The following is a 15,044-nucleotide window of genomic DNA, read 5'->3' on the forward strand; positions in this document are numbered from 1 at the left end:
TACAACTTGATTCCCTACTCAACGATGAAAATGTAATATTTTTATAAAACCAGAAACATTGATACTAATGTATCACATTATTTGTATACATGTAGAAATTTAATCCTAATCACAAGCAGCGTTATCTACCGAATTAATAGCCAGGATAAAATTTGAGGAATCTCAGAAAAAAATGAACAACTGTCGACGACAGACTAATAGCAGCTAACTTCTTCTAAACATTCTTGTTTCAGAGAAAAAGTTAACAGACGCGGAATGTCCACAAGCCTTAAAGGCCCAGAAAATGGCAGAGGGGAAAGAATGTGTATTTGCCTACAAGAGAACTGCTGCCAACATTGCCTGGCCAAAATCTGTCAAAAAGTCATAAAGCCAAAGAATTTACTGAGAGTTTTCTCATAACATTACAGAATGGGAGTGTCACATACATGAAAGATGGACAAAAGCCAGGCCTCAAAATGGTCATAGATTGAACAGAAGATATAAGATTTTTGACACAGATGTAAAGTGTTGTTATGGCAATCGGATAATGTGACAAGGCCCCTCATCCAATTTATATGGACAAACCAATTTTTGGGACATTGTTTATCAGACAGCCTTGGTTTAACAGAAAAGTGCAAATTGGATATATAAGTTCACTGAGACCTGAAATTCTCTTTGATTTTAAGAGAATTGAAGCAAAAATTCAGGACTTAAACAACAATCAGCAGCATATGTAACTAAAATATTAAGAAAGCTTTCTGAAGAAATTAGTGTTAGAGATCATCTTGCTCTGTCCAAAGGTTGCACTGATAATTAAAACTTGAGTTGAAAAGAGAAGTTGATTTTGTAGATAAATATATCACATCAGTCATACTAATGGTTTCCCAATACCTGGAATACAGTAAACTGAGAATCTTCAATTGTTCATTAAATATCAGATTTAGACAATATGTTGAATAATGTTACGTTTAAAGCATATCATAGAACACAAGTTTAGAGTTTCTGTTTGCCAGTGAAAATGCAAATAATTCGGTATTACTTAGTGATATTTTGATGCTGTTAGTTGTTATGATGAAGAGTGATATATATATATGTGTGTGTGTGTAGAGAGAGAGAGGATGAGTTGATGCTAATAAACACATACATATATGATATCTGTTAAGATATAAAATTAACAAGATGCTTGTAATGATTTTGTCAAATCTGCCTTGGAAGAATTTTAACAGTTCATGCATGTATGTGAGCACTCATGTCCATCCATCTGTACCTGTCTATACCTTAAATTAAGGTCACTGTTAAAGTTTTTTTTTAATAATCTTAATGTTTTTAACTTTCTCTCTAAAGAAAAGGTGGGTCTGACAGAAATGGAGTCTAATGTTCATGTTTTACTACTTGCATAGTGCTTTTTCTGGATAACTGAAAAACATCACAGAGTTGTTTGCATTATAGCTGTATTTAATTTTCACAGTTTTTAATGAAACATTGATTGTTTAAACTTTTGTGCAGTATGGATTATATCCTTGAAGCCCTGACAAACATAAAACAAGTCTCTTTCCTTCTTTTGACAAATTGTTTGGTGGTAATAACTGCATTATAGGGTGGGTGGGATTGGATTAACTATATTTAGAAGAAGTTTCTATCATTATTTCTTTTTTGATTTATTTAGGTGCTAAATAAATAAATCAATGTAGTTCTTGACTCCTACTGGGGGTGAATAACACATAAATGTAAATTTCTGTCATTTTTACGAGTTCTTATGTGTTTTCATGGTCATGCTGATGTCACAGCAGTAACTTGATGGAATGCAATGATCTGGGAGGTATGTAGAACAGTGGAGAATAAATGAAAATATTTCTAAAACCGCATTAAAATTTGGCATATTTCTTATCTAGAAGATAAATTAGAAAGTTTAAGCATCATTAGAGAATTGGTTTCAATAAAAACAAGTAAAAGTCTCCATTTTTAACATTAAGTTATCTGTTTATGCTATCCATGTAGTGATCAAAATTAATAATCATATAACCATATGACATAATGTATGAATGAGCTTGTACTATCAATCATGTGACATAATGTATGAATGAGCTTGTACTATCAATCATGTGACAGTGTATGAAAAAAACCTGTATTATCATTTATGTGATATAGTTTGTAAAAGAGCTAGTATTATCAGTCATGTGACATAGTGTGTGAAAGAGCTTGTATTATCGTTGTTTATTAACAGTGAAATTATCCACGTTTAAGATTACAGTATTATAGATTTTGCATCTTCAATTTTGTGTCAAAACACTTGATGTAAATGCAGCTTCAGCTATTTGAGTTGCATTGGAACATGCAAGATTATTTTGTTTCAGTTACATTTTCATTGATTTTAAGAAAATGAATGGATCATGTGGACATACTAGATTTAAAGAATTCATTTTCAAAGGTTATATATATATATATATATATATATATATATATATATATATATATATATATATATATATATATATATATATATATATATGTATATATATGAACATGTTGATTTTTCATTTTAAATCCCATTTTTTGCATGATATCTTTATTGTGAGAATGTATATTCTACTTAAAATGCTTGTCATTGGGTTGCTGGTATGGTTGCCATTAATGGTTTCCATTGTACAGATTTTTATATATTATACAAATATCACATTCCATATCATATTTGAGAAGCAAAAGAAAGTTAGATAATTGTGCCACAAAGTTGCTAAATGTTTAGAGTTTAATATTTCATATTTTATATTGAATTCATTTACATATAATCAAATCATAATTTTCATACATAGGTGTTTTGTGTTGCATTAGTCAACATATGTTTAAATAAACATTAGTAAACATAGCGTATACATTGTTGGAATTGTTAAAAAGTTCTGTGATTAAATCACTTGCATGTACTCACCTATGTACATGTTTTGTAATTTGTTTTCTAGTTGCTTGTGTATGCATTGTATATCCTTTACAAGGATCACTTTTGAAGCAGTCATTGCTTATCATTATTTTCTCATTTGTAATATTCGGTTGATATTCAATTAAAATATTTTGTGTTGTGTATTGACCAAAATCGTCAAAATTTATAAAAACAATTTCATTTCCCTCTCACTGCTTTTTGATTGTCAGACATGTATAGAGTTTATGAAATTTTGTTATTTTAAAGCACCATTATTTTGTATTGACAAAAAGAGCACCTGGCTGAGAAAAAGTAATACAACACAAATGTCTTTCATATGTGTCAAACACTGGAATTATTTTGTTGTCAAATTTACCATGTATACTGCCAAACCATTTATGTAAAACAACAGTACATAGTTTTTGTTGTTAATTCAAGGTACGTTTTATTTTTTCATGATAAAAGTTTCAACAGAAGTCTCTTACACATTGTTGGTATTTTCACCAGTAAATCTCGTGAATCAAAACACCCTCTTAAAGCTGACAGGCAAAATGTTTAGCAATGGTTTTGTATTTTTACATAGTTTAATTTATCAGATATCTGAAAGTCATGCTATATTTTCACCTACAGATGATGTTTCTATTTTTGTTCCAGTAATCAAAAAATTATTGTATCACATTAAGGTCAGGTTTTCCCCTTCACATCTGTTTAATGTATCACCATAGTAACAAAAAGAGTTGAGTGCTTTGAAGTCTTATGGGTATATATTTATAATAATTAAATGGATTACAAGTAGACCAAACAAGTTGTTATGTGCCACTCTTTATGCTTTTTCCATATGGGTATCGATCTGCTGGGTTGTCCATGTGTGGGTGGGAGTTGATGTGAACAGCAATGGCTGACGTTTCTTCCAGCATTTCTATCGTAGTAAATCCTTAATCTATTCGCTCCATATTTGGAAGATAATATCATCTAATAATCTCCTTCTTTCAGTATCACTCCAGCCACAGGGCTCTGATCTTGTGGGTTCAGGAATTATAATAGTGACACATTTTGATTATATTTCCATAACCCTTTTGTCAATTTACCATGTGTTTGGATAATCATAACATACACCCCTTATCCCAGGACTACTCCTGGGTTTCAACCTGAGGTGGGAACCATGGGTTCAAGAATCATTACGGAGACACATTTTGTTTTAAGTTATTGGCTAAAGTATTTTATTTACTTCATGTTTGGAGGTCCTCAGGTGATCAAATGGTCTAATGCACTTGCCTATACAGATAACTCACATCTCACTTGAATTCTAGTCTTCATGATTAATGTGGGTATGTGAGAAAGCTTGCCAATAGATTCCTAGCTATGGTTTGGTGGTTCTTCCCAGGCTCTTCCTCCACCAAATATACTAGCCTATCATGGTGTGGTCATGGGTCAGACAACATTTGGTCACAGTTTTGATTTCATCTCTTAAGTTTAATTGAACTTTTTTAAATAGTCAATATAAATTCAAAATAGTGTATGATCCCAAATTCATCTTCTGTACATCAATGGATGGGTCCATAGAATCAAAGAAGTAGGACACCCTTTTTCATGACTAAAACAAACTCTCATAGCGGACTTAATAGTTTGAATAATATATAATCCCATAATTTCCTTTCTTCCTGTACAACTGTTGACTGTTGCACCAGCATTAGGTATTAGAGTGAGACTATGGTGTCAAGAAGTAGGGCACCTTTTAAAGTTAATTTTATGATTATTATAATAATTATTATTATCATGGGGGAAACCAATTACAAAATTATTTGGGTCTGTAACTGCAGATTGCATTATGTAGCAAACACTGTTATAATGAGAATGATCAGAAGCTTGATGAATGTGTGCATGTGTTGATGGTGGGAGGGGGTAATAAGCAAAAGGATAATAAATGTAATAATTGTATTACCTGCCAATTTATGTAACAACTGGGATTGCAGTGGCCCCATAGTCAATTAAAAAATCTTTCATCAGCTTTGCTGATGTTTTGAGAAATTTTAGCAATAAGAAGTGGCTAAGACAATAAGACAGAACCTTGCACAATCACTGGAACTTAAAAAATGGGTGACTGTGACCTATTTTCCTCATAGTAGTAGTACCCTTCAAAAGGAATATACCCATTAACATTCATGACTGATTATTCAAAAGTGTAAAAGAAACTGGACAAAAATGTGAAAGCTAACATAATTGCTAGAGCACAAAAGTAGGTCACTTTGACCTGCTTTTTGCCAGTGGTGAATAGTGTTCTTATAAAATGAATATACCCATCAGGTTCCATGATTGTACATTTTGTCAAAGAAACTGACCTAAATGCAGAAACATCAGGGAGCCATGATTCAGCTGTTTTGTATCCAAATTCATGTTTACAGTGAAGTGTATTTACAGTGGGTTTCACCTCTTTTATTGTTTTAATTATTATTATTATTATTTTTTTTTTTTTTTTTAAATAGAGCATCATCCAGTTCATTGCATATTTGTAACATTACATTATCATAGCATTCCTTCCTTGGGTCATGCCCCTTGTTGGGGTGATGGTGTTATCCATCTATCTATACCTTGGCATATCAAGCAGATATTTCTGTGCTTCGGGTCTGTGAATTGCATTAGATGCAGTGGCTTGCCAATCAAAATTAAGTTGTTCAAATTTGAACACTGTTCCTACGTGATAAAGACAAGGGGAGCACATAACTTGAATGGACTGAGAAATAAGCAATTTTCCAGTGTTCATGTTTGCACAAATACCTTTCACTCAAATACATCTGTAATGGCTTCCCTCTGGTACATAGTCATACTTTTGATGTTAAAATTACAAAGTATCTTTTTAGGTCAATTGCAGCCACCATTTTCGGCAGATGTACAATGCACCATGCTATTGGTTAGTTGGCATTATATACTAAGGGAGGCAGCTCATGAAATCCATTAGATGTCACTAGGACAAAGCACCAGTTTAGCTGTTCAACCGCCTAGGTGTAGATAGGGTTATCAGAACCTTGGCTAGTGAAGACTTGGGTTGTATTTCTTTGAAAGCTTGTCTCGGAGGACATTTCATTTGTTTCTTAAAACAATTTCATTTTTATTTTCTTGCATTCATTGTGGTGGAGAACAACCATAATGCATATAAGTGTGGACCATCTGCATGCACGTTGGTAGTTGATATAATATTTCAACACCTGTTGGACTGATTGGTGGTTTATATAATACTTCAACACCTGTTGGACTGATTTGTTGTTGATATAATACTTCAACACCTGTTGGACTGATTGGTAGTTGATTGAAAGAGGAATAATTGCTAAATAAACAGTGTTTGGAAAGGTTTGATGCAGTTGATTAATAGAAGAGGGATTTGACATGCCATCTGGGTACAGAGATCAGTTCACTTAATTGAATTCATTACCTGCAGACTATCCATCAGTGAATCTGTTACTGTACAGTTGTTCTCCACCACAGCCATAAGATAAAAAAAAAAAGTGGCAGAAAAATAATCGGTTTGTCAAGGAGTACATTACACTGTATTTATCATTTGCTGTGCTTAATATCCACATAGCTGAAAACTGCAGAGACCCAGATTTACTGGCACAGTATGTTTTGGCAGAACTGAGTCTACACTATTCATCTGAAATCTGGTCTCATTCGACCCAACTCTCAGGTAGGATCTCCACAATATGTGGGTCTGGTAAAATGCTTAATTGATCACTGTTACTGATAGCAAGCACTAAATTCAAATTTTGTACAAGGTAAACTACAGAGGCATTTTATAATATATCATTTAAGTTAAAAAATTTTTGTAAGCTTAAAAGAAGGCCTATCTCAACTAGCCAGTGAAACCATCAATGTGTACACAAAAGATCATGTCATCTCATTATACCATTACGTAATAGGGGCCCCGAGTGGCCGAGTGGTCTAAAGCGCTCTCCGTTACGGATCACTGCCATCTCACCTCTGTCTGCGTGGGTTCGAGTCTAGGATTCAGCCAATGTGGGTATGTGAGAAAGCTTGCCAGTAGCTTCTCGTGGGTCGGTGGTTCTTTCTGGGGTTTTCCCGGGTTCTTCCTCCACCATTAATACTGGCCGCCATGTATAGCCTATCGTGTGCTGAAAAATGGCGCTAAACCCTACAACTACAACTATAACTTCCATTACGTAATACATCCCTTCATCTCATCAGCCAATGAAATCACTTATCAAAATTTTGGGAAAGGCTCATTCAGGCATTAAAGAGAAAAATATTTATGTACACCAGATCCTTGTTTGGTAAATATTTTGCAGAAGAATATGGAGAGGTCTGATCGAATGAGACTACCTGAAATCAAGAGATGAATATCATTAACCCAGATATGTTAGTTCATTGTACAACAAGTAGATCTGCATGTATGATGTTTGCATTTGGTCATGAATTATCGGTGTTTCACCTTGAGCACAGGGTCACAAGTTTCGACAATTTTCGTCCTATGTCCCCCTAATGTTGACCTAGTTGCCCTCCCCCCTCAATGGACATGCTTTTTCATCAGGAAAAAAATTAAAACTACACCTGCAGTTTTCATTAGTAGATGTTCTTCCACATCTATGTTGGCACAAGCAATGGCCCTAGTCACTCAAGGTGATTAAGATGACCTTAGTCTCTCAAGATGATTAAGATGATCTTAGTCTTTCAAGGTAATTAAGATGGCCTTAGTCACTCAAAGTGATTAAGATGGCCCTAGTCATTCAAAGTGATTAAGATTGCCCTAGTCATTCAAGGTGGTTAAGATGGCCTTAGTTACTCAAGGTGATTAAGATGACCTTAGTCTCTCAAGGTGATTAAGATGGCTTAGTCACTCAAGGTGATTAAGATAGCCTTAGTCACTCAAGGTGATTAAGATGGCCCTAGTCACTCAAGGTGATTAAGATGGCAGTAGTCACTCAAGGTTATTAAGATGGCCTTAGTCACTCAAGGTGATTAAGAGGCCTTAGTCACTCAAGGTTATTAAGATGGCAGTAGTCACTCAAGGTGATTAAGAGGCCTTAGTCACTCAAGGTGATTAAGATGGCCTCAAGGTGATTAAGATGGCCTTAGTCACTCAAGGTGATTAAGTTGGCCTTACTCACTCAAGGTAATTAAGATGGCCTCAGTCACTTAGGGTGGTTAAGACGGCCTTACTCACTCAAGGTGATTAAGTTGGCCTTACTCACTCAAGGTAATTAAGATGGCCTCAGTCACTTAGGGTGGTTAAGACGGCCTTACTCACTCAAGGTAATTAAGATGGCCTCAGTCACTTAGGGTGGTTAAGACGGCCTTACTCACTCAAGGTGATTAAGTTGGCCTTACTCACTCAAGGTAATTAAGATGGCCTCAGTCACTTAGGGTGGTTAAGACGGTCTTACTCACTCAAGGTGGTTAAGATGGCTTTAGTCACTGAAGTTGGTGAAGATGGAAATGAATATCCATTTTCAAAAGAATATATCTGGCGATGAAAACATTCAGGGTTGGTGTTAGTAGGCTTAGTTGCAGTGTAAAGTCTTGATGGTCACTAATGTTATATACTTTAAGGTTTAAGTCCAGACCCACAGAAAGAAAGATTTCATTTAACTTGCATTTAAATTAATGACAAATGAGGCTAAATTGGTGCAAATACACAATTTGTCTTTTTATAAATGACTTTTTAATTTAAAAAGAAAAGTAATTAAGAAAACATTTGTATTTATTTGAACAAATGCTGCTAGGTAATAAGTGTACACTAAGTTAAACGAGAACAAGATCCAGAACAGAAAATTCCATTGTACAGTTCATATCAGGTTATTCAAGCATATTAATCACAAAAAGGATTGTACAGTGCAAATGTTAAAGTTAAGGTGGCAGAGCTGTCAAATGATTCTACCGTGCAGATGACAATGTTAAGGTGGCAGAGCTGTCAGATGACTGTACAGTGCAGATGACAATGTTAAAGTGGCAGAGCTGTCAGATGACTGTACAGTGCAGATTATAAAGTTAAGATGAAAGAGGTCTCAGATGACTGTACAGTGCAGATTACAAAGTTAAGATGGCAGAGCTGTCAGATGACTGTACAGTGCAGATTATAAAGTTAAGGTGGAAGAGGTCTCAAATGCCTGTATAGTGCAGATTACAAAGTTAAGGTGGCAGAGCTGACAGATGACTGTACAGTGCAAATTATATGGTTAAGGTGGCAGAGCTCTCAAAATGACTGTACAGTGCAGATGACAACGTTAAGGTGGCAGAGCTGTCAGATGACTGTACAGTGCATATTATAAACTTAAGGTGGCAGAACTCGCAAATGATTGTACAGTGCAGATGACAACATTAAGGTGGCAGATTTGTGAAAGCAAATAAGATTATTTCATTTTTTAGGCAACTCTAATCCTTTATATACTAATTTTTCCTATGTCCCTTTCAAATGTTTTGTGCCCCCCCCATTTGGAGGGTGGGGAACCCAGTGCCCTGTCCTTGGGATCCTAGGTGCAACACTGCATTATACATTCTAAATATGTGAATTCTCATCAAGCAGTATACAAACCTTACATTGCCATGGAAAAAAAATGTTTCTTCATAGTAACTTAATTATTATTATCTTATATTATCTGACCCCGCCCAAAATGAAACCCATTATATATTTTCATACTTTTATCTCCTCCTTTATAAATCATATTTTTGTGTTCATATTTTTATATTAACTAATGGTGCTAAAAAGATGTACTCACATGCTGTGCACAATCACTCTTAAAGTGTGTTAATATAAATTCAACGTTTACTCTGTCACTTTCTTTCTTTGATTGCTGTGTAATGTTAATTTGTTCATGAGATAAGAAAAATGAACACAGAAGACTTTGGTTGCTATTAACCAAATAAATAAAATTCAGAAGGAATCTTATTCTCTTTGATTTTTCATCATTTGTAACCCCATGAGATTTATCAATATCTTGAACATGTACATATTTTACTTTTTAATGGGAAAATACAAATTTAGTCATTTTCAGATAAGAATACCAATATCAAAATTTCCAGCATCATTAAATACTTATGTCAGTCTTTTAAAATAAAACTATTTTTAGAGAAAAGGAAACAAGTACAAAAATCCATATTTGGATAAGTTTATTCTTTTAAAAAAAACAATTATGCTCACATTTATCATGATTATGATTGAGATAGTTTTAAATTTCAAATTTCTCAGTTTTATTGGATTTTATGCATAAGCATTTTATGATGTCATTAGTCTATGACCTATTTCACAAGGCTAATCAAATCAAATTTTTAAATTCCCTTATTTTTGTTTTATCTATCATACTAAACAAGTCTACTTCACCATTTCCTTTGTTGTGTCTTTTATTAAATATGAATTTTCTGACAATTTTGTATGCTAATCTTATTATCATTGAGCAAAACACATCTACCTTTTTTCCTGTGTTTTGCCAGCAAGATTATTATATCAAAACAAAGATCGGAAATATTTTCCTGATATCTCAATAATAAAAAATTGCCACAAGTCACGATTATGGTTAACATTACAGGAGTGCAATTTAAAATTATACACACTGACATTCATGTTTCCTGTAAAGATAGTCTTCCATTAGTGTTATCATCATAATAATCACTAAGATTCATATGAACATTATTTACCCACTTGGGTCTCTCTTTTTCTTACACTTTTTTCAGAAATCATATCTGCATTAAATACATAGCCATATTTTGCATTGCATTAACAGTGAGTGTTTGTTGCTTTGTTACCTGTATATGATATCAACCAAAGTATATATACTGTTTGATGTTGAGAAGTTTTGAATGCAGTATCATTTTCTCATCAGTTGGATGGCTATTTCATGAGTAGATGATCAAACTTACTAATGCTGTTACTTTTTTAACTTCATATTGAAATGTTTCATGAAAATATATCTTTACATTTTAAATTTACTTCTTAAATTATAAATTGTAAACATGGAGAAGCCAAAACAAAAATGCCTCATTTTAGTTATTAGTCTGAAAAAAGATGAGATTTTACTTTGAATCCCAAAGAGGAAAAACTTTCATTAATGAAACAGGGAAATAGAAATACCTCAAAAAAGTGAAGATATTTTACTATTCAGTGAATAGTCTGTGTTTAGTATGTCTATGCAATGAACATCTGTAACATAATATGAAAATTGTATGATTTCTTGTAATGATGAATTTGTTTCCTCATCGTGCTTGCTGGTATGAAACTTGTGTTGTAATGTTTTGCTCTGATATGCTATCATTTTATCGATCTTTTGAATCTGAAGCAAGTTTTTTTTAAAAATGTGCAGCCGTTGATACTTGATAAGCATGTTTCAGTTCTCTATTCTATTTTTGTGACTGAAGATAATTATCGTTTGTTATTATATTAAGCTCCCCTGATATAAGGAGCCTGCCATATTTGAGTCGCCATTTTGTTGTTCTTTATGTTTAATGGCTCATCAACATGTTGAAAAATATTTAGTCCTAAGATCCTGTTAGTAATGAACCTTGGCCAGTGACACTGACCTGGGCTGGACATGATTTAGAGTCCAATATTTTTACCACTTAGCCCTCACAGCACCTTAATAGAAGTATTATTTGTCATGTACAGTACTCCATCAGTGTACCATATGTACTCACTATAAGTCAAGACCAACATAATGCTCTATCAGTGCTGGATCTGTGCAGTTTGGTAGAAATAATTAGTAGAACAAACAAAATAGACCCTGATCTGCAGGCACATTATGCTACAGAAGATCAGGATCCTTGTTGTTTGCAGTTTGACTTTACTTATTATCATCTATATACTGTAAGGCACATCAGTACTAGGTGGTCCATTGTATATACAGTAAGGCACATCAGTACTAGGTGGTCCATTGTATATACAGTAAGGCACATTAGTACTAGGTGGTCCATTCTATATACAGTAAGGCACATCAGTACTAGGTGGTCCATTCTATATACAGTAAGGCACATCAGTACTAGGTGGTCTATTGTATATACAGTAAGGCACATCAGTACTAGGTGGTCCATTGTATATACAGTTAGGCACATCAGTACTAGGTGGTCCATTGTATATACAGTAAGGCACATCAGTACTAGGTGGTCCATTGTATATACAGTAAGGCACATCAGTACTAGGTGGTCTATTGTATATACAGTTAGGCACATCAGTACTAGGTGGTCCATTGTATATACAGTTAGGCACATCAGTACTAGGTGGTCTATTGTATATACAGTTAGGCACATCAGTACTAGGTGGTCCATTGTATATACAGTAAGGCACATCAGTACTAGGTGGTCCATTGTATATACAGTAAGGCACATCAGTACTAGGTGGTCCATTGTATATACAGTAAGGCACATCAGTACTAGGTGGTCTATTGTATATACAGTTAGGCACATCAGTACTAGGTGGTCCATTGTATATACAGTTAGGCACATCAGTACTAGGTGGTCCATTGTATATACAGTAAGGCACATCAGTACTAGGTGGTCCATTGTATATACAGTTAGGCACATCAGTACTAGGTGGTCCATTGTATATACAGTTAGGCACATCAGTACTAGGTGGTCCATTGTATATACAGTTAGGCACATCAGTACTAGGTGGTCCATTGTATATACAGTTAGGCACATCAGTACTAGGTGGTCCATTGTATATACAGTTAGGCACATCAGTACTAGGTGGTCTATTGTATATACAGTAAGGCACGTTATTAATTACTAGTATTAATTAATTTCTATAAAATTTCTCATTTTAAGGTTACCTCACCTATAAAGCAGTTCTACTTTCACAACTCTATTAACGGTATTGTAGTGAGAGAGTACTGTATTTAAAGATTGAGCTTCAGTAATTTAACATGAGAGTAATATTTTATATAAATTTGATACCATTTTGTGATCATTATATAAATTTTTTATTTTAAATAGCCTTATTAAATCTTTTAATTTAATCCGTATGGCCATATATTAGTACTGGAAAAATAATCTGTGTCAGACATTGATTTCAGGTGGAAAAATAACCTATGTCAGACATTGATTTCAGGAGAGGTTATTATGGTAGCTTATGATGTTGTATAAGATCTACTGGCATTTAAAAAAAATCAAAAACTGAATAGATTTATGTAAATAATTTTTATTTTGCTTCAGACTCTTGGATTGAGTTTATAGTAATTATTGATCTGTGTGCACAGGTCTAAGCAAAATAGAAATGTTGTACTTTAATGAATAGTGAATCCTGATTTGATGCATACTTCAATAAAAGAGACACCTGCTCATATATGACAATTTATTCAAGTCCATTCTCTTATATTGATGACCATTTTAGACCTATCTATAATGGACAGTTGTCAATAAAGGACAAAATTCTAAACAAGTTTCATTGTACAAGACATACAGTATCTCAAAAATAATTTTTTAACCCCAAAATGTTCATGCTATGTGTACCTTATATATACTCGGTTGCAAGTGAATCAAACTGCATAGACCCAGATCTACCATTGCATAATGCACCTGCAAATCTGGGTCATTGCAGTTTGTAAGGAGTATTCAGTAGAACAAGCAACATAGACCCTGATCTGCATGTGCATGATGCTGTTGCAGATTAGGATCTTTGTTGTTTGCCGTTTGATTTGACTTATAAGTGAGTATATGTGATACTTTAATGTTTTTGATTAAGAAGTATATTGTTCCATGTGTTTGACATTTATCCTAGATGAAGTCAGCAAATCATCTAACATTACACGATACATTATGTTGCAATGACATGTTTTATAGGTTAATATAAATTATTTACCATAAAAAATATGTTTTCGTTGTCATTTCATCCCATTATTAATAACATACAAGATGGAAAATAAAATGATCAGTCCCTTTTCATACAGGCAGCATGTGTTCTAGAAGGGCAGTATTTGAGAGGATAAAAAAATATTCAAAAATACATATAATATTAAAATTTCTCAGTAATTTTAGATACATTTGTTTTTAGTAAATCTACATCAGAATTATATTTTTTAGGTCTTTCATCCAATTTCCATCATCCATCCATTAATGAAAGTTTGATATTACTAATGCTCCTAACCTACTTGGAAGATTGCTATGAAACTACACACACACACATTCATACCATGAAATCACACACATTTATACCATGAAATCACACATTTATACCATGAAATCACACACATTCATACGATGAAATTACTCGCAGTCATACTATGGACTTGTTAAATGAAATGGGTGCTGCTCAGATATCCACTATAGCTTTCACAGTGGCCATCTTGAAAATCTTGTGTTAGCTTCTCTTCCTGAATGGATGGCCATATCAAAATGGTGTGTTTACTGAAAGATTTCATATGATGTCCAGTTATTCCTAAATGAAAAGGGTTCCAATCTGACATTAGTTTAACTGCCACAGAGTGACCAATCTTGAAAATTTTGTTATTCCTGAACCCAAAGGTTGTATCAACATGTTATCACCAAATGATTTCTTATGATGTTTTGCTGGTCCTAACTGAAAATGGTACAGGTTTTACATTCATAGCGGCTGTATTCCCACACACCATTGTCTTTTTTTTTAGTTTTTGAGATTCCAGTGTGTTTTGAAGTCCCAAGAGGGTGGGGCAGTATATGTGATCCAAAAAGCAATATAGTCCAGTTGAGAATAAGGTGACTCCATATAAACCCATATAAAATGATTGGAAATTCAAATCGGAATAAAAGACTTGTCTGTTTTCCTCCAAGCATTTCATACACTTACAAGGAAAGGAGGAAAGGAATACTTGGTTGGTAGACTTAGCAATATCAAATATCATCACCATAAACGTACACCTATATGCAAACACTCGAATAATCTCAATCACACTGACATTAAATGAAAAAGTACACCAAGTTTAACCAGGTTGTGGGCATGTATATCTCTCTCTATCTCTTTCTTTCTCTCTCTTATTGACATTCATGTTTTTCAAAACACTACCATCTCAATGGGTTTATGAAGTTTAAAAAATCATTAATTGGTGACATGTTTGGGCACATACAATGAATTTACTAAGGAAGTAATTGTGTGGGATGAAGAAATTAATTGGCTAAGCTTTTACTGTCCATAAAGGCTTGATGACTTAAGTATGCAAGCTGGTATAAAGTCTGAGGTGGTACTGAG

General features: G+C 33.8%; 2 protein-coding genes across 7 annotated transcripts in view; both read left to right on the forward strand.

The window, feature by feature from the left end:
- The window catches only part of LOC149804938 (uncharacterized), a 210,103-nt gene extending 199,550 nt beyond the window's left edge, over positions 1-10,553 (forward strand). For 4 of the 6 annotated variants that reach the window (XM_089945993.1, XM_089946007.1, XM_089946021.1 and 1 more), the window contains one exon: positions 234-10,553. In XM_089945993.1, coding sequence (XP_089802119.1) covers positions 234-367 — 134 coding nt within the window. In that variant the 3' untranslated portion in view covers positions 368-10,553. The remainder of the gene's footprint in view (positions 1-233) is intronic. The other 2 variants (XR_016417271.1, XR_016417275.1) reach the window with 2 other exon arrangements.
- On the forward strand, positions 8,940-13,704 carry LOC149804939 (uncharacterized). The gene is made up of 3 exons (XM_089933375.1): positions 8,940-9,008; positions 11,454-11,869; positions 11,909-13,704. The coding sequence occupies exons 1-3, from the start codon at positions 8,940-8,942 to the stop codon at positions 12,612-12,614; spliced, it is 1,191 nt and encodes a 396-aa protein (XP_089789501.1). The 3' UTR covers positions 12,615-13,704.
- The last annotated feature ends 1,340 nt before the right edge of the window (positions 13,705-15,044 follow it).

Source organism: Sinohyriopsis cumingii, chromosome 2 (genome assembly GCF_028554795.1).
Source record: "Sinohyriopsis cumingii isolate HCF-2022 chromosome 2, ASM2855479v2, whole genome shotgun sequence".
Classification (NCBI taxonomy): Eukaryota; Metazoa; Mollusca; class Bivalvia; order Unionida; family Unionidae; genus Sinohyriopsis; species Sinohyriopsis cumingii.